The sequence below is a fragment of the Charadrius vociferus genome, unplaced genomic scaffold (genome assembly GCF_000708025.1).
Source record: "Charadrius vociferus isolate BGI_N301 unplaced genomic scaffold, ASM70802v2 scaffold163, whole genome shotgun sequence".
Classification (NCBI taxonomy): Eukaryota; Metazoa; Chordata; class Aves; order Charadriiformes; family Charadriidae; genus Charadrius; species Charadrius vociferus.
In genome coordinates, this window is record NW_009648332.1 from 6,541,501 (window position 1) to 6,567,327 (window position 25,827).

General features: G+C 50.6%; 1 protein-coding gene across 1 annotated transcript in view; it reads right to left on the reverse strand.

The window, feature by feature from the left end:
- Positions 1–15,378: 15,378 nt before the first annotated feature.
- MAST2 (microtubule associated serine/threonine kinase 2) overlaps positions 15,379–25,827 on the reverse strand; it is a 102,864-nt gene continuing 92,415 nt past the window's right edge. The window contains exons 24-29 of the mRNA XM_009884653.1: positions 23,389–23,604; positions 21,413–21,639; positions 19,757–19,879; positions 18,589–18,725; positions 18,171–18,358; positions 15,379–17,459 (exon numbers count right to left, since the gene is read on the reverse strand). Of these exons, the coding sequence (XP_009882955.1) occupies positions 15,379–17,459; positions 18,171–18,358; positions 18,589–18,725; positions 19,757–19,879; positions 21,413–21,639; positions 23,389–23,604 (2,972 nt within the window). The remainder of the gene's footprint in view (positions 17,460–18,170; positions 18,359–18,588; positions 18,726–19,756; positions 19,880–21,412; positions 21,640–23,388; positions 23,605–25,827) is intronic.

Consider the following 25,827-nt stretch of genomic DNA (forward strand, 5'->3'; position numbering starts at 1 on the left):
TGGGGCGTTTCTTGCCCTCATCTTAGCCACAAGCCCGCTTCAAGCAGAACCCGCACTGGAGGGTTTTTTTTCCAAACCTTTTCCCCTTCCTCCCGCTTTCAAGGGAAGGGGCTGGATGGATGCGCTCGGGAGCAGAGCCAGCTCGCCCGCCCCGGGCAGGTGCTGCGCACGCTCCCGCCGCCGCCGCCGCTCTGCCAAAGGAAACACAAACATCCTACCCAAAGAAAGCACTTTTCATCGGCAACACAGGTTCCCATTTTTGCACAGGGCCGGCCTGTTCTGGGCAGCTTTCCCCAACCTCATCCCCGGGGCTGAGCGAGAGCCTGGCCGAGCTTTCCGGGCTGGGCTTCGGCCAGCGCTGCCCCTCCCCATGTCAGATCCACTGAAACCAGTCAAGTTGACCATGTTCAAGAACAGGAGAGGGTTTAAACTGGCCTGAGGAGAGACACTTCAGAGTTAAAGGGATTTAGCTCAGCCTCGGGTCGCTCCTGTCCTCAGGAGCTGGGGATGTGGGTCCAAGGGGATGTGGGACTTGGGAATGTAGGACCTTGGGGATGCAGATCCAGGGGGATGAGGGACCTGGAGATTTGGGACCCAGGAGAATTGGGACCTTAGGATGTGGGATCTGGAGGATACAGGACCTGGAGGATGTAGGACACCGATTCTCCTTACTTCTGGCAAAGGGAACTTTGGCCAAGCCTGGATGTCCCCAGCCCTGCAGAGATGAGGAGCGCCCCCATACCTAAAAGCAGCTGCTGGAGGGAAATTCCAGTTTTGTGGAGTGGTGCAGCTTATGAAATAGGCTGGGGCAACAAAAATAGCTTAAAAAAAAAAAAACAGAGTGTAACTTTGGCCTAAAGTTTGGGAAGATGTGAGGAGAAGACAGGAATTGGGGCGGAAGAGGGGGTGACCAGGAATGTATGGGCACTTGGACACACATCACTCATGGAATAAATAGCTCTGGGTATTTCATACCTGCTCTCAGTGGCGGGCGGGCGGCCGGGGGAGAGGAGCAGCAGCTGCTCCTCATCCTGCTCCTCTGCGCCCATCAAAGCGCTGCCGCTGAGTCAGAGCCCGGCCGGTCCCCACCACCCCCCGGCACCTGCCCCGGCAGAGCCGGCACGGCAGTGGGGAGCAGCATCCCCGGCTGCCAGCGGGAGCGAAGTCCACAGGGGGAAACGTGAGGCCAAGAACCTGGGAACAAAGCGGCCTTTCACTGCGGCGGCTTGGCTAAAGGAACCGGGGAATATTTCTGTCCAAGGGCTTCCAAACAGCTTTGATCCGGGCACGGGGCGGGTTGTTGGGGTTTTTCCTTTCCTTCTCTGTGTTGCTCTTATTTTTTTTCTTCCTACTTCAAGGCATAATTTTCGTGAGTGTTTATAATTTCTAGAAAAAACTTCTTGCTGTTCCGGGAAGGAAACCTTTTGCTGGGAGCAAGGTGTAGGCGATGCACAGCCCCTTCACCCATCGTGGCTTTGCCCTGCAGAGGGAGGCTTCAGCTCTCCTTTCTGCCAGGGATTTCGGGTGCAGTGCCACAGCGTGTGGCTCCCACAGCTCCTCTGAGGACACAGCACTCCTCCTTCGCACCCAAGGGTCCTCCTGAGGGAGAGAAATCCCTCTCCCCGTGGCTCACTGCAGGCGCAGGTGTCCATCGCCATCATTTTCAGCTCAGAGGTTGGTTTCTGAACCTGTCGGATAAATCCCAGCCTCGCTCAGGACGGGAAACCCCAACAGCTCCATGGCTGTGCACCCCCTTCCCAAACCATGCCCTTTCCAGAACACCCGGCAGCTTGCACGCTCAGGTGGCCTTTCAGCCCCCCCACCCCCAGATGATGAGGATGAGCATCTTCCTCCTGACCAGCCCGCAAACCCGCTGGATTTCCAACCAGTTTTTCTGTCACTTGTCTAAAATCCACTCCCCCCACCTCAAACGCAGAGAGAGGGGATGGTCCCGTCCAGCCCATCTGAAGCCGTGCCCAGCCATGGGCTCTCCCCTCCTGCAGCACAGGGGATGGTCCCCGTGAGCCCCTGCACCCACAGGGCACCGGTGACACCCCTGGCAGGGCTGGCAGACCAAGCGTCCCCTGTCCCCTGCCCACATCCCGAATATTTTTAGGCAGCAGAAAATGTGCCTTCGCTGCCAAAAGCCTCCAGTGCAGGGATGGGAGGAGACGGATGGGATGGAGAAATGGAGTCAGCCCTGAGAGGCCACCACTGCCTCCAGAGCCAGCGTCCAGGGGAATAAAACCAGCCCCCTCCTCCTCCCAGCTCCCGCCAGCCACCTTCTGACGGATGTTGCCTTTGGACGGGACCCTCTGGCAGCCCAACTGCTGAAAAAATGCGCCCGTGCACCCGTGGGACATCTGGAATCCATCACTGGCTGCGCACAGGGACTCCGGCCAAACCCTGGCCCTGCTCGCTGCCGGCAGCACTTTGCTTCCCAGGGGAGCACCTGCGGGTGCAAAGGGGTCCCCCACTCCCTTCCCAGCACCTGCCTCCAGACGGAGACCCCATTGTGCCACCAGGAGGGGATCGGCTGCCCCACCGCCACCACGGTGCCAGCAGGATCAGGGAAGCCCAAACCGCAGCAGCCCACAGGGACCAGCCCCACGCTGGGGGAACGGGGCTTTGTCCTTCTGCCGAGGGATGAGTTGGTGCCGCCGAAGCTGGGAACGTGGTGGATGCTGCGTGCCAGCTCACCGGGAGGAGCGGTGGGTATTCCCCGGCTAGAAACACACTGCTCGCCCTTGAGCTGGTTGGTGCCATGGACCAGCCGCAGCTCCAGGAGGCTGCAGCAGGGATGGGCTGTGTGATGGGGCTCCAGGCACCGCAAGGTATTTTTCCAGCTCTGCCACTGCATCCGTGAGCATCCTCAGGCACATCCCTGTACCCCTCCCCTCTTCTGCCCCATGAGCCTCGACAATATTTGGGGTTCACCCCCCTCTCCCTGAGCAGCACATGCCCCATCTAGCAAACAGAACCCAAAGGAACATCATCCCCTTTTCCCATGGGTGCAGCATCCCCTCCAAAAAGCCCCTGGCTGTTCATCCCTTGGGCTGTCTGCGGCCCCCATCATGGCAAGCCACCCCTGGAGCTTCACCAATGCCTGGCTGGAGCACCCCCGGAGCGCTGGGTCCATTCTGGTGGAACCCCAACCTGTCTCCCCAGGGAGCAGAAACTGGGGCAGGATGGGCCGGAGTTCCCTGAATTTGGGGTGCACCTGCACATGCATGTGCGTGTCCTCCCCCTGCGCAGAATGGCACCGGAGGCAGTCGGAAAAAGGAGCGCCAGCCCAGCTCCAACTGCAGTCTCACGACGGCTCAGGCTGCCAAACCCCAAAGACCCCCGAAAATTCCTGCTCGGTCTCCCAATCAACTCCTGCCCCATCCCCAGCGCCCGCCCCTCCGGCGCAAGAGCGGAAAAGCGGGGCTGAAATGTGAGCATCCCACGAACCGGAGGGGTTTTCCTGGGTGCTGGATGGGGATTTTCACAAAACCAGAAAGCCTCACGCCGCTGGCTGCACGGCCTGACTCCGGCGGCTGGAGATTTTCATAGGCAAGAAGAAAAGTGGGGCCTCTCTCCAGCTGCAAAACAGCTGGGTAGACGCCTCCCCACAGCCTGGCTCCGGCAGCACAGGGCAGGCAGGGCAGGGGCTCAGCCGCTCCACCACCATTTCCTTACATTTAAAGACTTACATCCCCAGTGAAGTTTTCCTTCCCGTGACAGCAGCCGCAGCTCCCCCATCCCCCGGCTTTCTGCTGGACGGAGGGGCTGGAGGAGGATGGGGGGGGGGCGGCACAAGGGGGTCCTACTCCCCTCCTCATCCTCTCAATACCCTCATCTTTTTAATAGAGAACTGGGGAAAGCGGGCAGCACTAGGGAGCAGCGTGATCCCCCCACCCTGGATGAGCATCCCCCGCCACCGCGGGAACGCGCATCCCCAAACAGCCCCGTGGGCAAACCCAGCAGCACCAGCAGGGTTCAGGAGCACCCTAATTAATGACAGCTCCAAAATTAACGAGCCGGCTCCAGCACCCGCATCAACTTCTCTAATGACAGGAGAGGGCAGGAGGGAGGCAACAGGAGCCCATCTGCTTTTAAAATCCTCGGTGAGCAGCCGAGCGGGGAAGCGGCCCCGGGGTGGCACAGCAGCAAACCCGGGGCTGGAAACCGTTAAAAGCACATTTTAATCTTCTCCTTTTCAACTCCAGCAAAGCGGACGTGGCTGTCGGAGAACGAGAGGATGGGGACGGGAGGAAATGGGCTTTTCGTGCCGCCCTGTTTGCAGGAGGCGCCCGCGCTTCGCTCTAGTCTGTTTTTCTTGGAGACTGATTGAAACTGTTCAAACATCCTCAGCGGAGCCAGCGGTGCGGTGAGCGGGCGTCGTGGACGCGGAGTGCTGGCCCCAGTGAGGTTCCACTTCAGGTGTCTGCCTGGAAAGCCAAAAATCGCAGCCGAGGGTCAGGGAAAGGTGCTGCCCTGGCACTGGAGCTGGGAGGGAGCAGGGTTGGGCGATGCAGAACCATGGGATGAAGCCGCAGCAGCGGCTCAGCTCTGGGCTCTCTCCAGAACAACGCTGCATGTGGAGGGCAATCCCTGGAAGCTACCTCCTCCCGGGAATGCTCTTCCTGCAATTTTTATTCACGAACTCCTGCAGCATCCATCTTTTCAGGGCCACGGAGCCATCCCTTCCCTGTCGGAAGCAAAGGCAGAGCCCGAAGCCCTGCTCCATCCCCCAGCTCCGTTCCATGTAAAGCCACTTCTCTCCTTCCTTCCCTCCCCCATCAGTAACTGGGAATGGCTTGGGCTGAGGAAGCCCTTCCCCAGAGCTCTCATCTCTCACCCTGAGAGATGACGATGGGATCAGCACAATGTTTTTGTCAGCTGCCACCCACAAGATGGACCCAAAACCATGAGAGGGTGCAGTGCAGGAGCAGCAGAGGATGGAGGGCTGCGTAGCAGCCCCGGGTGATGCTGCTCTTCAAGCAAAAGGCATCTGAGCAGGGGCAGGCGCTGGTGTGCCCAGTTAGGCAGGGGGCACCAAGAGCTGGGACGAGGGCTGCCTGTGGCACCTGGCTCCCGGGAAGGGCTGGGGATTTGCAGTCTGTAGGATCCCTGTGGGCTCATTTTGACGCTCCCCCACCTCCTGCCGAGAAAAATCTGACCAACGCAATTTTTCCCCACCCAGGGTTTTCCCGTGGAGGGAAAGCTGGGGAAGGACTATGTGACATTCTATATTCTGGCTGGAAAACTTTCCACACCACAAAGCGGTTCCTGCAGAGCCACACAGCCAACCCTGTGCCATCCGGTCTCAGCCCAGCACTGCCACGGGCGACTGAGCCCCTCCCCATGGGGTGAACCCCAGGAAGATGCTCCAGGGTGCTGTGCGCCCCACCGAGAGCCCAGGCAAACATCTGCAGCAGATGTGGGGCTCTGCCGCCCCCCCCCTCCAGTGAGGTTCCCTTCCCCAGCCAGTGCAGCAGCCCCGGGGGAGCATCCCGCAGCGGCAGAGTGAGGAGGTCCGAGGGCACAGCACCCCAGTGGGATCGCACTGCTATGGGGAAGCTGAGGCAGGGAGCGGGGGAAGATGTGCAAACCCCCTGGGCTGTGCCTGAGGTGTCAGGATCCGGCCCCAGAGAGGCCACGAGCTCAGGAGCCCAGCGGGGAGCTGGATGCTGCAGAAAAGAGCCAGCTTAGAGGTTTGGCGCCTGGCTCGGTCCCAGGGACTCGGCTCAGGCTGGGAGATTAAAGGCAGCGAGCCGGGCTCGATTAACGGGGAACACAAATCTCTGCTGTTGAGGGTGACCTGGGAGGGCAGCACCTTTCCCAGAGACCTGCCCCTCCAGGATTAACGGGGGTTGCCAGAGCAAAGCCCAGACTTATTCCCGGCCCGGCGAGACCTGTGTCCTCGCTGACAGCAGCGGGGGCGGCTTAGTCATAGGCTTTGCGGGACCCCAAGGGAAACCTCTCCAGGATGCTGCTCCCCTACTCTGCTGCCTGCGGAGCCTCCCGGGAGCCAGTGCTGGGGGGAATCCGGCTTTTTATTAAAGGGGAAGAGCCGGCTGCTGAGCAGAGAGGGGTTTGCAGCCACCGGGTCGATGGGTTTAGCTCATCCTTCTCTGCATCCCTCCCTGCTGACTCCCAGTGCCCTTGCAAAGAGGCCAGCCAGAAATATATATATGTACGTATTAGAAATGCAAAGGGATGCCGAAACCAGCAGCCAGAGCCATGGTGCAACTCAGGCTTTCATCCAATTGCCCCACTGAGGGACCGCGGAGCTTAATGAAGCTGCAATGGGTTAAATATCGCCTGACCCACTACCCCAGGGGAGCACCAGGGAGAGCTGGGGATGCTCCCAGGTGAGATCTGGGGGAGCGGGACGATCTCCCGGCCTGACCCCATTGAGCTCACTGACAGCCCTCCACATCAGAGCTCCCGAGGCAGTGGCGTGGGAAAGCATCCCACTGCCAGCGACGTTCCCATCTGGCCCTGGCCTGAGGAAACCACAGGTATGTCAGCCCAGAGAGGGGAAGGGCAGGAGGGATGAGTTGCACAGGCAAATGTAGCAGCGTGTGGGTTCTCCTGTCCCAGGGCATCACCAGCCTTGGCACACAGCTGACCCCCTCCGTGCCGGTTCCACCCGCGCATCACGCAGCCCTCCCACGCCAGGCCATCCCCGACAGCCCTCCGCCGAGGCCCCGACTGGAGCCGGTGCGAATAAGCCGGCCGGCGGCGAGGATGCTCCCATGGCCGGAGCTCAGGGGAGGGTGTTCGGGGGAGCCCTCTGACGTGGGCGCAGCTTAGTGGGATTAGCGGTCGGTCGGACGTGACTGTGAGGCAGTCGCCTGGTGCTAATTACAGACAGGATATATTTAGGCACCCGGTTATCCCCTGCATCTCACTTATTTTTAGCTCCCAGGCTGCCAAGCTGGGGTGGCACATGGGGAAGGGCATGGCAGCAGGGCAGGATGGATCCATCCGCGGCTGGTCAAGGGCTGGAGGGGCAGGGGGGGGACCCCGGCTCCATGTCCTGGCCGGCACTGACCCCCCATGGGAAAGAAACCTCCAGCCCCACCAGTTACAATGGAGGAGAAAGCTTTATTTTCCCCCCAGAAAGGCAAGAAAATGGTTTTCAGGGAGTGATAGGAATGTTCCTGCCCCAGATGTATCCCTGAGCCTCTGCCACCACCCTGACCCCCATCCAGGGGTTCCCCCTTTGCTACTTTCCCTCTTGGGCATCACCCAGCACAAAGGTGCCATGTCCAGGGCAGAGGCAGCTCCCCCATCCTCAGAGACCCGTCCCTTTGCGGTGGCACTGGCCCAAAAGCAATTCCACTGGTCCCCATCCCATCCCTCGTTCCCCCACTGCCCCTCGGCACAGCAGGAGCATGTTCCCCATACATGGCTGAGCCGCCTGTCCCCATGGGCCATCACCAGGAGCAGAGCTGGACTTCCTTGGGTTTTAAATACACTGAAAAGAGGGGAGAAACAGCAGCTGGGACAGAGCCCAACACACACCCTGCGTCCTTGTGCCCTCCTGGGCCTGAACAGCCAATTAGTCCCATTCGTTTCCCGCTTTCCTACATTCCGGCAAAGGCTCTGGGATTTGATATTTTGGGTTTGGGGCTTTTCCCCCTTTCCAGAGTGAATTAGTGATCAGGACACCGTTAAGCTTTCCCCCTCGCACCGCCTGGCTGCCGTGCTCCCCTGCTGGAGCGCGTGGTAAGGGCGGGGTGGGGAATAAATCAAAATAACAGGGTAATTAACGACCCAGGGAGTTGAAGCCAAGTGGAAAGCCGAACTGCTCCGGGAAGATGCTTTCCAGCAGCTGGGAGGTTGCACTCGGGAGGGCTTTTGCAGGAGGGTGTTTTGGGGAGGGGCAAGGCAGGCAAACACAAAATAAAGAGGTGAGGGCAAGTGAGCATCTCCCTTCCCCTCCGAAGGGCTGCTGCACGAGCTGGTGCCGGCAGTGGTTGCCATGAGCCAAGCACAAGGACTAATATGTCCCCACGTCCCCAGGGCTGATCACCAGCTCCAAGCCCCAGTGCTGTTGCGGGATTCCCGGCCACCAGAGCTGAGGAGCATCCAGGGGTGGCCAAATTCCTCCTTAGGTGGCCCATCAGGTAAAGCCTCGCCCAGAGCAGCGAGGCTGGGCACACAGACAGCTCAGAACTGCCACTCAATAAATTTCAGCTGGAAAAAAAACCCAACCAACCAAACAAAAAAAACCCCACAGATTTTTTACTCATTAAATCCCTTGACTCCAGGAGCAGTTGTCCTGCACCCTCGAGCCTGACGAGGGCATGCAGGGCCACGGGCTCCCATCGCCTCAGCCCCGTTTGCCTGCTGCCCATCAGAATTAGCCAGCCCGTTTGAGCGGGTTTACGATAATCATCAAATAACTGGTTCATTGACAGCATGTCAGGCTGAGAAGACTGACTGAGCCCTCGTTTGCTGATTGCTAATTAGCTTAACATTCCTAATCCCTCATTAGCGCCTATGAAGTAAGCTCTGAAATATGAGGTCAGCCCTAATCAGCGTTTAAAATATAAAGCCCATTGGCACGTGATGGAGGTGGGAGAGAGGGGGGCAGCCCCGGGGGCTTCCACGGTCGGTGGAATGAGGCTGCGCAGGGCAGTCGGACACGAAGGGTTAAACCCTGTGGGGCCACGGACATCTGCACATCACCCCAGATTTCAGCCCCCCACACTCAGTGCGCAGCCCGGCTCTTGGCTGGGCACAGGCGGTGGCATTTGAGGGTGACAGTACATAAGATGCCCCAGGTCCCTCTCAAGTCCCATTCCTTGCTGTGCCCAGCTGGATACCACCCCTAGGGCTCATGGCATCCCTCTGCCACGCTTCAGTGGCAGGACATCTCACTTTGCCCCCTGAAACCAGGCTTTTCCAGCCAGTAAAGCCCCAATTTGAAGCAAAATGCATTGATTTTTTTGCGTGTTTTTTTTTTTTTTTTTTTTAATGCACACAAAGGCAGAATAAAGTCATCCTCTCGCATCGCTGACAGGTATTATTGGGCATCGCCTGACCAGTAACAGCTTTCCAGGTCCAGCCTCTCTCCAAACCAAGTGGGAATCAGCACTGTGCAACCCGGTTCTCCTCTCAGCTGCACCCGCCGCCTGGGCTGGGGTCCAAAACCGCACGTGTTGCTTTGTCTTCTGGCAGCTTGGCTGCGGGGAGGGGGAAACAGCCTGGGCCAGTCTGGGCTCACCTAAACCCACGTAAAGTCAGAGCTGTAAGATCACAGGGGCATCATCCAGTTCACCGGGACAGCACAAACCCCCCCAGCCCTGGGGACGTGCCCCTCGCTCAGCCTGACCCTGAAGGATGCTGCTGCTGCTAACAAAATCTCCTGTGGGGCGACTTTTTCCCGTTCACAAGGCAGCCCAGCCCTCCTGCACCACACATCATTATTATTATTATTATTATTATTAAAAGGCCCCCCAAAAGGGGGAAGAGGCTCGCAGAGGTGACAAGTCCCCATGTACCCCACTCGCAGGGCACAGCGAGCGCCGCTGCTGCGGATGCCAGAATTTGACAGGACCACGATTCGCTGTTCAGTGCATCCAAGAGCAATTCCAGGTGGTTTCCACTTGGGGCAGGTTGTCAACAGTAGGGGGGTGGGGGGCCAAGCACCCCTACAGATTGTTTTGGCTTTCCCCCTAATTCCCGTCTTTGAAATTCCTGGTAAGCTGCAGGCAGCGGCACTTCGCCCGGGGTCTCGCTCGCCCGCTCTCATGCTGCGGGAAGGAGTCAAATCTCGGTGTCAGCATCAGCGAGCGGGCACCGAAGAGCACTGAGCTGCCCACGTGTGTGCCCTCATTCAGGAGGAAAATGGCCCTTATGTGCTACGGCTTAATCCTCTGGAAGAATAAACTGCTGCGGAATAAGTGCAATTTATTTCTGACTGGGGGAACCTGTACAGGAGGGCTGCGGACTTTAAACTTCACCCTAATTAAACTCCAGCTAGTAAGTCTTACAAAGGGAGAAAAACTGGATGTTCCCATGAAGATGCAACTTGAAAAGTTCTAGTTGCCACATCTCTGCTCGTCCCCGCGGAGAAGGACCAGAGCGATGCTCCCGCCCCAGCCCCGGTCCCCCCCGTGTCAATGGAGGTGACGCCGCGGGGCACGACCAGCCCTTGCTGTCCACACCAGGTCCCTGCACGGAGCCACCAGCGGCTGTGGGAGCCGCCAGCCTTGCCCTGCCAGACAAAGGTCATTTTGTTCAACGCCGCAGGAGATGTGACAGCGTCCTTTCGCTGCGCGCTCTGCGCCTCCCGTCCCTTTGAGCCGCGCTGTCCCTCTCCGCGTGGGCAGGAATATCACTCTTTTATGAACCGACGTCAGCAATGACGACCAGCGGTGGCGCGGCGAGAGGCTGCCGGCAGAGGCACTGCAAATCTCCCGTGGACGGAGCTGTGCTTCGCCCCCGATTTCTGCTCGGCAGCTTCTCTGGAGCACGGAGACACGGGATATTTTGAGCATCCTCGGCAGCAGCGAAGGAGGCTGAGTCCAATCCCCCAGGCACGAGCGTCTCCCCGTCTCTTTATTTCCAGGGACAGGAATGAGCCTTTGAAGGCTTTTCACCCCCAAATGTTAAAAGCAAAGGGCTGTTTTTGGAACGGTTCTGGGTGGTGTATTATCACGAGAGCTGAAATAACTGGGTGCACACGGGGGCTATGTAGCTCCTGCTGCCTTGTGCCGTTTGGGTAATCCATGCCAACATGCCGCTGGCAGCCGCTGCCCGTTGGATTTTGTTGTGCACATAATTAATACAGCCATCAGCTATTGTGTTCAATGGCAGCCGGTCCCATCCTCTCCTTGTCTGGCTCTTTTCTCCTGTTGCTCAGCAAAGTTTCACATCTTACAGATTTTCACCCCTTGAGGAAGGACCGACCATGAGGACCCTGCGTTAGCAGAGACAGAGGACACTGTATACTTCAGGAGGTCTGGGTGGAGGATGGTAAATTCCAGGCTTGAGTTTCAAGAGTGGAAAAGTTTGGCTTATCCATACATCTGGCCCGTGGAGCAGAAAATCCCGTATAGCCTGGCAGATTTACTCCGATACCTCCGACACCCAGACACTCCGCAGGCTGTTTTCTGCCCCGCCAAGGAGCCGGTTGAGCTGAGGGGGGGGGGTGAAGGCACAACCACTCCCGGCGCTTGCGGGGACAGTAAGGAGAGACTAAACAAGAGACACAGACGAGTTTGAATTTATGTAAAAAAAAAAAAAAAAAAATTATTTATTTTGGAGGAGGATTTGAACATCGACATGCAGGTACAACATGAATAAAAATTATTGCACCGCTATTATGTGGCAATTGTTCAAGTTTCTAAAAACACAGAAATTCCACACTTTCTCTTATCTAGCTAAGTGCTGAGTGACACAGCTTGGCGGAGCCCAGCTCGGGAGGTGCTCTCACAGCCACCTGGATATGGTAATCGCACACAACGTAAACACACACTTCTGTCAAGTCTTCTACTAGAAGTACAGAATTATCCTTCACATCCAGTAAGAGAAAACCAGAGAAAGACTTTATCCTCCCCTCTTTGGAAGAAAAAGAAAAAAAAAAAAAAAAAAAGAATTTAAAATACTCCAAATCACACCTTAATGCAAGTGTGGCAACCAAAACCACTGGTCACTCCTACCCCTTCCCCGGCAAGCGCTCTTTAGTATATTAGCAGCCAAAGGCCTCTGACATTCGGACCTAGGAGTGGCCGTTACAATGCTAAAGTCTAATATTTACAATAAATATCATCCATTTCTCTTAGTTTGCAACAGTAAGAGACAAAGGGAAAAATAACACTGAAATGAGGCACGAGGCAGGAACACGCCGGCTGGATGCAGGAGCAGAGAGGAGCCGCAGAGGCTGCAACCAGCTTAGATGCCATCATCCCACCACGGATGAGGAGCAGGAGACACATCCAAGCCGACAGAAGGAAACAGGGAAACGAAGCAGGAAAGCAGCATATTTGGATGGTTATATGCACGGCTCATTCACCAAACGCACACCACACACACGCAACGTCTACCTCCCGCCTGTCTGACTCAGGGTTACCTATGGAGGCCCAGTTCTCCACTTGCTGAACGCTTCGCTCGGGTACCACGGGTCCGATCCTGCGCTGGGGAAGGCACTCTCACTCTTCACACACAGCTTTTCCAACATCTCGTTCCTCCCCAACACGTTCTCCAAGCTTACTTGAGAAGGTATTTAAGCAATTCTTAGCAGAGCAAGGAATAAGGTTTGGCGTATCTACCTGGTTTATTATCAAGATTTTATAGAAAAAGTCTTTTTGCCCAAACTTTTTCCTAAGGTGCACCATCTAAATTTGACAGAAGGTGGAACCGGTATGATGGGGCACCTGGCACACCAAAGGAAATTGCAGGACTGACCAGGAGCTGGGGATATGGGGCTTCACTAGGATGCTTTCCCAGTAACACTGCTTGGCTTTGGCTTCCAAAAAACCAGGGTTTTTTAAATTGCACCGATCACTTTCTGTACCATAGCTACAAAAGAGGCAATGAAACACATACCTCACCTCTTCTTTGGCCAATTCAGGCAAAAGCAGCAAAAGCTGTGTCATAGCAAGATTTTTCACTCTTCTTTTTATGCGTAAGAAAGGATAACTCTGCAATTCAGTGCTGGAACCACCGGCTGTGAAGGGAGGGAGTCAGCAGCTAATACAGCCCATACCTCCAGAGGGTCCCATCCCAACCTGTGTGGGATGATCCAGGTTACAAAGTCCTCTCTCTTAAGAGCGGTGGTTGGTCTTCCCCTTAGGTTTTTTTAAACACAGAGCCCTTCGTGGACACCCTAGGAGCACGCTCATAGAACAAACTGTGTCACCAAAAGGAGACAGAAACGGGGACCTGCCACCCAGGGAACAGCCAGGTTGGACCACGTCCTCACGCAACTCTGGGCTCACTACTTAATTGATACAGAGACTTCCATCTTGCCAAGGTTAGGTGCTCTCAGGAGATAAGCTTGAGGCTTGTCTTTATAATTACCACAGACTCAGGATGCTGAATCAATTTTTCACTATTCCTGTCCATTTTATCACATACTGTACCGCCAATCAGACCTTGTTTCTCAGCAATTTTTTATTAGATCAACCCATCGGGTCAGCGGGGGAGGGGGGAATCAGCCAGAAAAGTACCGGATCCTGCCAAGTCTGCTCCTTACTTGCTATTGCTCCAAATCAGCACAGAATGATGCTCATCAACAAGAGCGCTTTGGGAGGCTGGAGATAGCCAGGACCTCGATAAGGCAGTGGAAATACTGCGGTTTATAACTGCAAACCAAGTGTATGCGAGTAGCCTACGAATTCCAGGGAAAAGAGCAGAGACAGCACAGCAGGCTCTGCTCTCGATACCGTCACAGCAAGATTTAGTAACCTGTTATCTGGGAGCGCTGAGGCTTTGGTTAGTGTATTAACACCACCATACATGTTCCCACAGACACATAGAGTAAACACTCATTGAAACATCTTTAGAGAAAAAAAAAAAAAAAAAAAGCTCAAACCAAACCAAAACTTGGTCCAGAAATGAAATTCAAGCAGCCAAAATCAAGTATATAACGGTGGGGGGGGAAACAACGGTTCTACAGGAAGAAGCAGGGTGAGATTCCAGAGATTCTCGTGATTTGTGGATGGAGCTAAAATCAAGTAGGAGATGGAGAAAATATATTCCTATATAAAAACACATTTGCATTTAGGAGAAGTGAATCAAAACTTCAAGTTCAGAAAAAGCCAAGAGAATGAAGGCGGCGGCGGCGTAACGAAATCAGACCAGCAGAGGCAGGTTTTCGCTTGAAATACTGTTGCACAGTCATTCTGCTTCTAACAGAGTAAGCCAGTGAGCAGATACTAGACCTTGCAGGTGATCCACAGGGAGACATACTCAGACAAGACTAGAATAAAAGCTGAGCACAATCTGGGACAAATGACGGGAGTGTTCATTGAGAGGAACCTTTAATTGGATGAAGAAATGGCTTACAGTGCTATAGGTATCACCACTCGACACGTTTATTGGTGTATTATTATTGATCTAATCCTCAGCAAAGAGCACTGTTATCCAGAGTCGGTCACACTTAAAGCAAAGCAATGTCTAAACCTAAGAGCAAAGAGTAATTTTTTAATGGGAAGTGACCTGAGCAGTGGAAATGATCTAGCTATCAAAGCTGAAATCTTAAAATATCACATGTGTTTTGAAGTCTGCTTGCGGCTTGTCCACAGAACTCGAGGAGTCAGAACTCTTCATAGGTTTTTTTGTTTTTAAAACGGGCAGATTCAGAGAACTCGGCAAGTTTCCCAAGCCCCAATTCAGAAATGTTAAGGAACACCTTAAAATCCCTACCTATTTAGATTCACCAAGAGAAGGAAAAGTCTCCAAAGGTCATTTATCATTGAGATAACTTTGCCCGAGACATACTGGAGAACACACGACTACAAATTTCTCTAGTTTAAAATCGACCTAACAAGGCACCCCTTTCCTGGGGTCGTTTATTCTGAGGCAGGGCACGTTATGAATTGAAGCCAGAGAAAGGAAGATAAAACATCACTAAAATTTTAAAAACAGAGGGAAAAGTTGCCATATGTCCCATAAAGGCTAAGTAAAAACAATCCCCCAAAACCACAGCTTACGGATTGGAGATTTCTCTTTCTGCTAATTCCATTGAAAAATAATTTTACTTGAAAGTAAAGGACTCGTTACTTGAGAAGACAGTGATGTCTCTCTGTCCAACCCTTCCAGCCCAGTCCCTCGTCTCTGTATCTTCTAAGGACATGTGCAGAACTGTGAATGCACACAGTGACAAAGGGGTCTTACTTCCACCGAAGAGGATTCGTAGTTCCAGAACAACTTGCGGACAAGAGAGTAGTTTCTTCGCCTTGTCAAAGGACATCAGATTGGAAATTCAAAGAAAAAACTTGACATTAGTGAATTTCAATAGCATTTCAAAGAGAAGGTTGAAAAGCAGAAATTTAAAAGTAAGCTGCCTTTTATGCACTCAGAATTTTGGGGATCTCAAATAAACGCGGGATTATAGGGAAGTGCACAACAGGCCCAAAATTCAGACAAAATGAAAGATCTGGAAGGGGGGGAAAAAAAAAAGTCAACAAACTGTTTCTTAAGCCCTGCTTTAAAGATACCCTGTTCTAAAGAGACCTCAAATGGCAAGCATTACTGTGTACAAAAATAGAATAGCAAGGATGAAAAAACACAAAAAACAGTATGAAAAAAACCCTCCCAAAAATAGATGTACACAAGTTCTATTTTATATTAGTGTATATTACAAAATTCAAACATGCAGTCTCTATTTTGAATGTAGAATGCTCCAGTCCACGCGTACCAGGGATGCTGCTATGTTTTCTTTACAGCACCATCATGTGACAGGGGAAAGTCTTGTATTTTTAACTGATTTCCAACCTCTTTGCTTTTTGCTTGCGCGAGAGTCCCTTCTTTACAGGGCCTCGTGCTGCCATCTGGCAGAGGAGAGGCTCTCAGAGCTGCTTGTCCAAGAGCGTGAGACAGCTCTTTCGATGGAGCGATTTTGCAGCTACCTCCCAACGCTTCAGGTGCTTTAGCACTGCAAAAAGTTGCCTCCTTTTTCGCCGCCACGGGACACGGTGCCTCCCAGGGCTTCGCTGAGTTTAACGACTCTGCGCAGGATCCGCTCCTTGGGGTCAGACCGTCTGTGCTAGATAGTTTGGCTTTCTCTTGACACGCTCCTCCTCCGTGTGAAGTCTCCTGCCTTTTTTGTTTCAAATCTCTCTCTTCTTTACAGGACGCACCCGAATGGGGGAAATCCTTTCTCTTTTCCACCTCCCCAGAACCAGACATACTGAGCTTCAAAGGGCCTAACACGCTCTGAGCTAGTGGCACTAACTGAGACACAGAGAGCGCTCTTTCGATAGCACCGGGGACGAGGAGCGTGGCGGATACGGGACCTGCTGCGCTCGTTTTGCTGGAGGTTGAAGCACTCTCTGCCTGGGACGAGCCGGATTGCTTTTCAGTACCAGGACTTTTTTGGGACGTTTCGCTCGCGCTTCCAGGAGACAGAAATGAGGTGCTGTGCTGTTCTGCGGGCTGAAGCGTCTCCTTGTGATCCTTCTCACTCCGATTTGCGGGGCTTACCGACAGAGGAGCGCTCACGCTTGCCGTGCACCACGAAGAAAGTGCCACCAGAGGTTTGGAATCCTGTTTTTTCTGACCGCTTTCTGTTAGCAGAGGGTCTTTCAGGTCAAGCTTACCACACGAGGCCCCCGAAGAGTCACTTTCATCAAGTTCCAGGAGTTTGATAGACGGGCACTGTATATGTTCTGTGCGGTCTATTGTTTTTTGAGTACTTGTAGTTCTCCCTAGGTCTTTGATTGCTTCAGAAGACTTGTCTTTTGGACCAAAACACTCAAAAGTTTTGTTTTCTGGCGATTTATGTTCCTTTGCAGTTGTTTCTGATCTTAAGAATGGCTTTTCTGAATTAGCTAATTTTTCTGAAGAAGTTCTTGGGGGGACCTCTGATGGGGAAGGGTGCACACTGATTTGCAGTGGCTCTGAAACAGGCTTGGCTTGTTGATCACTTCCCTTCCGCAGATCTTCTGTACCTTTTGGATCTTCAGGTAGAAAGGCATCATCTTCAATACTATCCTTGCTTTCCAATTTAGATGAAAACTTATTGTCCTCATTAAAAGAATCTGAGCCTTGGTCTCCACTGTCAGGGGGCTTGTCCAGTCTTCTCCCATCCTGACTATCTTCTGAACCATCATCCGTTTCATCTTCGGAGGAATCTACTTCTCTGATGGCTTCTTGCTTTTGCAGAGACTCCCTCCTCTCCACCCTGTCCTGTCGAATAGCACCCAACTTCCGTGAACCCGGCTTCTGCAACATCCCTTTTTCCGCTAGCCCAAGCTTGCCACCCGTCGTTTCATTCGCAGATTCTTGTAAGCTCTGGAGACTCGGATCCCTCTGTAGCATCTCCTTCTTAAATTCAGAGTGAGAGATATCCAGGCTATGCTTACGTGAGGAACCCAGCTTCTTCTCAGAAGAGGACAGCGAGGCAGCCAGTTTCTCGGCCGACTGCACTCTCTTTAGCAAAGGAGACCTCGGGGGCTCAGCACTTTTGGGGCGAGAAATTTGTCTCACCAGTGGTGGAGAGGAGTGTAGTTTTACTGGAAAAGACTGAATAATACTGGAGCTGCCAACTGAGTGTCCTGGTAAAGGAGATGGGGAGCGCTGCGGTGACGTGGACTGTGGGGTTGGTGACGGAGTGTGAGCTAGCGGTGACAGAGGGATGTTTCCCGCAGATTTACGCCTTGGAGATCTGTACTGCCTTTGAAGCTTTGGTGCTAGTCCATGCAGAGAGCTGGGTCGGATGTGTCCAGAGCTGGCTGGAGAATTGGGAACACTGGAACTGGGAGAGCTGCTCTGGGAAGAATTGCCACCAACTTGAAAGAGAAAAAAAAATAAAATAAGAAGACTAAGATGATTAATAGATATTTGACTATTGAAACAAGTTATTGAAAATAAGACATGCAAAGTCAAGATAAAATGCCGTGTTACCACAAAGCACTGCAGTAATACTACAAGGTAATATTGCCCGGCTTCTGATGGAAAATTCACATCATTGGCACACAACACCAGAATACAGTAAGAAACATTCTGCTGTCAGAATGCTTTTTTTCTGAAAAAAATACCTCCAAGCAGATAAACCACGTGTTTCATTGCTATTCTCAAGATGCAAATCTCTTTATTCCATCAGCTGATTCAATTTTCAAATATGATTTTGCCACACTGTTTTGATTCCTTTTCTCTGAACTAATATAGAAAATGTGTCAAACTGCTACAAAAACATTGCAACTTACAATCCACATTTGCATCAAAGTGAAAGGACGCTGTAGTACAGCAAATGCATTCTTAAGAGGATGTATAGATTTTCATTTTTAAATGATCAATGAATGAGAATACATCCATCCTTAAGGTAATTGACATCACAGCTGTCATTTTACTTCACAAACGAACCTACTACCTGCTGCTGTGTATTTTACTTCAAAAATGAATTAATAAGCAAAATTCTTCTCCAATTTTTTTTTCTGTTTGTGTGGATTTTGGCTTTTTTGTTTGTTTGTTTGCTTGTTTTGTTTTGTTTCTTTTTTTACCTGAGTGTACAGACTCGGGAGTGGATCTGTAACTCTGCGTTGGTGACCGAGGAGACAGGTTGTGAGTTGGAGAGCCAGGCACGCTTTCTCCAGAAGACAGAGAGCGGTTTAGTGAAGATAAACTCCGGCTGGTGTGAAGTAGCGATGCTTGTTTAGTGATCTTCCTCAACAAAGAGCTCTTCTTCTTACTGTGGAAGAGCATTCAAGAGTTGTTTACAAGCCCAAATGATTTATTTACCTTTATTGGCATATTTCAGTCAGTTTTATGGCACACTCAAAGAGAAAAAGAAAACAAAAAGAAAAGAAGAACTAAAGGACATACCTGCTGATATACATTATCTGCAAATTGATTTGACAAGATCTCTCTTACATTATCTTGGTTACCATTTTTTTTTCACAGAGAAACGTCAAAACGAACCTTTCCTGACCATCCTTAGTTTTGCTCTTCTTGTTCCTACGAGCCATCTTGGATTTGTAGCTGGCTTTCCGAGCTGGACCAACTTTGATGGACGTGTTCTCAAATGGCGTGGTGGAGATGGACACTTTATTTCCACTCTGTCAGAAACAAGACACCGAGACGTTGCTTAAAACGTGGCTATTTGAAGCAGATCTGCAGGCAAAGCAGGTAGGCTGCTAGTTTATTGCTGCCTGCCATTTTGTAATCCTTTGTCAAACTCCACTTCCCCCTTTGCATTTCCACCCATCATTTATTAAGGAATTGCTGAGAGAGAGCCCTCTTTAGTCAGGCTTTCACAAATGATTAGCTCAGACCCCAGCTGGTAGGTAAAGCTTCCCAGAGCAGACAGAACACAGCATCCGACCTCTCCCATTGAGATCCCAACTGCCTCAATTTAATACTTGTAATACTTGGAAGCTTGAACAAAGTGATATTCTGTCACCAGTCCTATTCCCAGTGCTCTGACTGATGGCAGATGTGAGCCTATCAGGCATCTATCACGATGAATCTGCAACACTGAGCATGGCTTGTCTCACTCATCTTTTAAAAAAAAATAAATAATTCTGATTGCTCCTCTGTTTGCAGTCCCAAAGACTCCTGTCTCTTGCAGCAGTCCAAAACTTTGGATTTTATTTCTGTAAATGGATTCAGCTCTGAGGAGGTATCAAAACGCAAGTCATTTAACTGGATAATTTTAAGATCAACCATTACAAAGCTGCTTTTAAATACCACTAGGAATAATCCTTGAGAAAGCAGTATTAAGAGCTAATAACATCAGCACAGCCTAAAGGCAAAAAATAAAAGTAATTTGGAAAATTTTTAAGGTATTTGTTTCTTAAAGTGATGTTTGCGGAATGGTGTACTTAAATCTTATTAACCTTTGTCTCTACTGCTGATAAAAATGTATCTGATAAGTCCTTATTTCTCACACAAGCTATCCGAGTTCAGTTTAAATTGCATGCAGAAATTTTGGAGATTTAGGGATCAAGCAGCAGCAATGGGTTTTTGCAAAACAAGGGCCAGGTGCTGCGTACACCCTTGTAATACAGACAATGCCAATGAGATACCTACAGTGTTTCAAGCAAGCTGCCTTGTTATTTTCCAAAATGTAACAGTGCCGAGTCCCTACCTTCAGAATCAGCTCCACCACTTCTGTGTGCACCAGTCCATGGACCGGCTCCCCGTTGACATGGGTTATCAGGTCCCCTTCACGTAGACCTGCTTCGTTTGCTGGACCGCCTTCCTCCACGTGCTGGCAATGAGAAGGGGATAAGTGATTTGAGAAGAGGAATGCACAGGATCGCTGGCCAGATCAGACTCCAAGCCCACCCATCTCATCTCTTGCTGCAGCCAGCATCAGCTGCTTCAAAGAAGGGTGAAAGACACCACTGACTGGCACAGCCAACCACAAAAATCTGTGCTCTTCCACTCCTCCCCCAGCATCCTACCAGTCTTCTCCCGATCCAAGGCAGCCAGCCTGGATGGTTAAGCTGACCAAGAGACCAACTCTTCCCAAAGCAAAAGGCTTAACACACTCCCAAAGATTTCCAGGGCTCGGGAATGTTAACTAGATACTCTTGATTTCCAGACAAACATTCAATCTTTTTCAATTTCTTTGCCATCCCAAATCCAGCATCCTTTCACGTACATGCTGGAATCCACAAAGGCCAAGAGGCTTTTAATAAGACGTGTGTTTAGGGTGCCTATACTGCATCTCATCCCAAACAGAGATTCTTTTTCCACTTTCCACCCTTTATTAACCTATCCAACATGAGATCTTTTCCCCCATGGACACATTGCCTTTCCCCATCACTGTTCAGAAAGGTAACCCTCCTTTACAGTGAGGAGACAGATATGCTTGAGAATGCTGCAACGCTCCCTCTAGCCAGAAAAGACTACAAATCAGTATCTTGGTATACTCAGCATTTTTCAAGGAAAGCAGAGAGGAGCAAGGGAAAAATGCAGCTTCAGATTATTTTTCTAGGTAAGAATGAGTGTGAAATGATGACCAAAGCATATGAAGTCCAAATTGTCTAATGAACACAGAGATACAAGGAAAAGAATGAACCACCTTTACCTTGACTCCATTCTCCCTAACTACACAATTCAAACAAGACTGCGTCAGGGAACGGATCATTCCTAGAAGTCATATAGGTTAACAAAAAAGGAACACAGAGATCAAGTACCAGAAATAACGGGAAGGAAGAGATACAGACATGGAAACCAGACCTTTTAGCATAGCACATAAGTAAGCCAAGAGCTAAATCCCCAGGCAATCAGCAGAGCAGCAGTGATGCTTTAAGGCTTGTAATCAATTCCAAGCGACTGCGTGGAAAACCCCAGCAGACTGAACCGATCCGAAGCAGGCTATAATCACTAACACAGGTCTGAATAAATTAGCTACGACTGGCCCTCATGCAACAACCCCAATAAAGAGAAAGAGGGTATGTACAGAGAAACATGCTTTAAAGCGTGTACTGCAGGTGAAAGAGGTGGATTCATGTAACCAGGAAAGAAAGAAGGAAAGAAGGAAAGAAAGGTTGCTGTGGTTCTGCGATGGGCTTGAAAACTGCGACAGGTGAACCCCAAAGTGCTGTTGTTTATCTGTTTGCTTATTTATTTATTTTTAAAGAGTTCCCCCCTGCCCCAAAAAGATAACGTTGGGTCCAAATAAGGAGAGAGAAAACAGGGTGGCAAAATACAACTTATAAAGCTAAATCCCACAACCCTGGCTAAACGCATTTCTGGCCCCAAGGGTACTCTTTTTAGAAAAGTAGAGACATACCCAGACCATGTGATGCACAGTGTAGATATCACTGTCACCCATATAGACGCGAATGGCACGGAGAGTGAAACCATATTTCTTTCCAGCCCGATGGATGATGATTGGTGGTTTCAGGTTTGCGATAGCAGGAGAAAAGTCACGGCTGGGTGAGGAGTCCCTCGAAGATGGGTTGGAGGATAGAGAATGAGGTGACATTGGACTGGCCAATGGAGAACACGTGTGGTGATCTACAGTGATGACACAAAGGCGGGCAAAAATTAGGAAACCGGGCCTCCAAAAGAGAGAAAAATCTTGTTAGAGAACAGCTAGGAAACCATCTCTCCCAATGCTCTTAAAGCTGGTAGAATGCACCAGAGCCAGGTTTGCCTGCAGCTTCAACTAATTCGTGCTTCAAAATACAAAAATCGGCAGAGTTTCCAAAAAGCACATTTGGATGTGTATATTTGATCCAGCAGCACTGCTCGCCCAGAATTACGGTTGGGTCACAGTGTTTACTTCTCCTCTTTCAGGGATTTACAACCCATCATAAGCATTTGCACTAGGCACAATCCTGGAACCCCCCATTTCAAGGTTATGATATATTATCCCCCTCCAAAAGATCAGATAGTTTCCAGATCTTGGTGCAAGTTACATGTCGGTGCTGAGATAAATCAAAATGAGTTAGCATTAAAACAACAACAAAAAACCCCAGTAGGCAATCAAGACAGCAACTACATCTAGGTAGTTTCGGTAGTGCTTTAAATTCACAGGGGCAAAAATATTTAACCCTAAAAAATTAGCTACTGCAGGGACTTTGCTACCAAAAACCAACATCACAAGTGTATTTTAGAGTGCATCTCCCAAACGAACAGCCACGGGCTGGGCTATCGCCTGAGCTATCTGACCATGCTTGCTAGTGGAACAACATCCACTTTTAAAAACACAAAGCAAATGCAGAACTCTCATTTTAAAGTGAAGTCGGTCAACATAGTAAAATAAACCCAAAGAGCAGGAATATTAAATGCAGCTGTAAAAGGTAATCCCTAATCCATTAAGGAACACCTGCTGAATCGCCCAGCACATATTTACCTGGCAGATGAGAGCGGCTCTGGAGGAACCTTTGCTGGGTGATTAAATACACATTTTAAAGATTTTCATGAGGCAGTTTGTAGTTTGCAAAGCAACCAACGCCCAAACCACAAGAAATGTAACATGACCGTGCCCAGAAGCAGTTGCAAACCTGCCTCCAGCTCTGCGGCTGCGAGGGGCAGGCGGGCATTGCTCCACCAGCAGGTACCGCTGGGTTGGCACTGGTGGCCCAGCTGCAGTTCCCTGCTCCCATCTAGGCAGGAAGAAGTACAGCCCTGGAAATACAGCCAGGATTTATCCTCCGGTGAACCGGTCCGTCGCAGCTCGGCACGGTCGGGCTGTTCGCTAGGAGTTACCACCTGGCAGTAGGAATTGTCAAGGTCTGGCTCTGCTTGGAGACGGAGCCGGTAAGCTAATCAGCGTTAACTTGCTTTGTGAGTTACTCCCACTATTGAATTCTTGAACACTCAATCTCAACCAAGTTATCTGGAGTTACTGAAACTTCCCAGACACGTTCAGTTCCCAGATACCACCATAGTTAGCACGTGACCTCCCAAAAAATAGTACCTTGAGGGTTAAAATGGTTCCGTGCCTCTATACCTCCTTGCCACACCATTGTCTAGAGACCAGCTAGGAGCCAATTTAAACAAAACCGGGGGAAGAATAAGGCCCAGCTGCCATTTGCAGAAGCTGCAGTCAGACCACACGCACAACGCTCCTGTCCGTGGCACGGCAGCACTCATTATCCTGCCGAGCAGTAAATATTAAACTGATCGTAAAAGTTAGATCTCTCCCCTCCTGCCATGGCGGGCGTTATTCCAGGAGAGCGAAGGGGGAGGATCTGCCTGCAGACCTTTTTGTTTAGTGCTTGCAGATTCTGGCAATGCCTCACCGGAGGCATTTCTTACCTGAGGGAATCAGGAGAGACAAGGCAGTAGCGGATGCCGATTTAATCACTTTATTGACAGGTCTTGAGGTACGTTTTTCCCCTGATTCCCCAGAGAGCAACCTGTGTCGTGCCCGCCGCACTGCCAAATCGCTGATGGCTTTTGGAGTGGTAAAGTCTGGGCCTTCATTGCTATTACTGCGAGCGCGTGGATCAGAGAAATCTGCAGTGCTCCCAGCTACAGTTTAAATTAAAACAGATTAGAACCACAGGGAATTCCTAACAGTCTATTCCCCTACAGGCAAAATACATTAAATCAAAGTCATGTTTACATGAAGTCCAAGAGTAAATTTTCCTAAGAAGAAACCCCAGGGCTTGAATTTTTATTTACAGAAATGGTGTTATTCTGAATACAGAAAATTAGTGGGTTCTGTTCTGTTGGAAAAGCTCGCTAATGAAATCACGTTGCTCAGTAGCAGTTACATGAATCCTAAAGCCGCGGTGCAGTTCTGCAGGCAAGCCATTTCAATGGGATCGTTCACAGATGAAAACAGGTTTATGGAATGTGCTCCATTTTTACAGCCAGCAAGAACTGTCAATCTTTAAGTTAAAGCTGCCTGTAATAGAAGAGCCAGGCTCTACTGGAGTTGCACATAAAAAATCCACTTTAAGAGAATACTAAGGTACTAAAGTCAGGGAAAGTAAAAATGTGGATTGCGATTTGTGGATCGTAATTTGCCCCCTTCTGTGCACCGTTCAATTTAGTCTTGAATTACTTAACCTGCTATACTTATATATAAAATGCCAAGTAGTCTTGAAAATCAGACTGGGCATGCAACAATAGCAGATGCTGGGGGTGCTGTACTCAAGCTCGGTGCCTCAGTTCCCCGTCTGATACGTTAAAGGGGCACTGCGAAAATACATTAATTAGAATTTACAAGCTGGTCAGAAATGAAAGTGATGAGCATCACAGCAAGTCCACAAGGGAAATTAATCATTCTGTCTTCAAAAGCAAATTTTAAGCAGCGTGCAATAAATAAAGCCTAAGGGCCACATTTTGAACAATGAAGACAGAACAAAACATTGATCATCGTTATTTAAGTGGGCACCACTGCTCTGCATACTAAGTAAAGCAGGAAGTACCATGAAAATAAAAATTCAAAGCACCATTCCCATAGACCTCGGTACCAGATGCCAGTTCAACGTTTAACAGCCACAGAGTTTCAAATAAGGCTCCCAGACAATGAGGAACCCAGAATCGGAGCCTGCGCGTGAAAAGGCTGCGATACGCATTACAGGCGCACTCCGAGACAGTGACAGGAATGAAATACTTTTTTTGCGGTCCCCTGCCTCTGACTTAACTTTGTAGGCTGGGGACACCGAAGCAATGGTATCCCTGAATCCCATGTGCTGGATTAAAGACTGCTCGAATACATTAGGCTCTGGGGAGCAGGCTGCCCAGGGAAGCTTCATTTTTGCCTATTTCAACTTGTAGATACTGAAATTTGCAATGAAAGTGTTCTTGCAATTTTTAATAGCATGTTTCTAGGCTTTTAGTATGAAATTGAGAAACTAAGCTTCTACTGTGGCACTTACGCCACCCAAGGAGCTTACTTCCTTTACTCTTACACCTTTTCCCACGTGTTAACGGCGTACGTGACGGCAGCACCGGGCCTCTGCTGGGAGGATGAGCCATAGAGGGGGGAATGGGACAATTTTGCAGGAAATTTCGCGGACTGCATTGCAAAAGAGGTATAATGAATGAGATGTGGGGACCTTTGGCTTTACTCTAGTCTGGAGGCAAATTTCCTCTAAGGCATTTCCACCTTCTGCTATCAATGCACCATCGCATCTGCCCAGTGCCCTTCACCTTGTCCTTGGCCAGTCTTGCTGCCACTCTGACTCCTTGCTCAGTACCCCTTTCCTCTCCTTTCCATCCTCAATGCAACCACAATTGCTTTGCCTGTTTGCTCCCAGTTTCCCCCAGAAACCTGTTTCTTATTTTCTTACCCAGTTAGTCCTTGTTCTTCAACGCTACAATCTAGTTCTTCCCATAAATATGCCTGCCTTCTCAAATATTATCTTGCCAACCTTCAATTCAACGTCCCTGCTCTCTTCCATTGGTCCAAATATCCTTTTTTTCCTCCTTGCTACTTCCCATCAGTTCCCAGCTCAGAAACAGGTAGCTTCACCTTCTGCCTTCCCGGTGCCCTGAAAGGGGCAGGAGCTGGAGATGTTCCAGCGGCCAGAGCTCAGCCCTGCACCGCCGCAGCCCAGGGCACCATCGCAGGGAAGGTCCAGCTCAGCCCAGTGCTGGAGAACGGCCCTGGGATGGACAAAGCTTCTGAGGATTCAAACGCTGACTTCTAAGACTCACTCTACTGAACCTAGGCTGCACGTTTTTAAGCCTGCAACTTGGCTAAATTTTGGGATATTTGGCTGAGACAGCAAGTAGCACGTC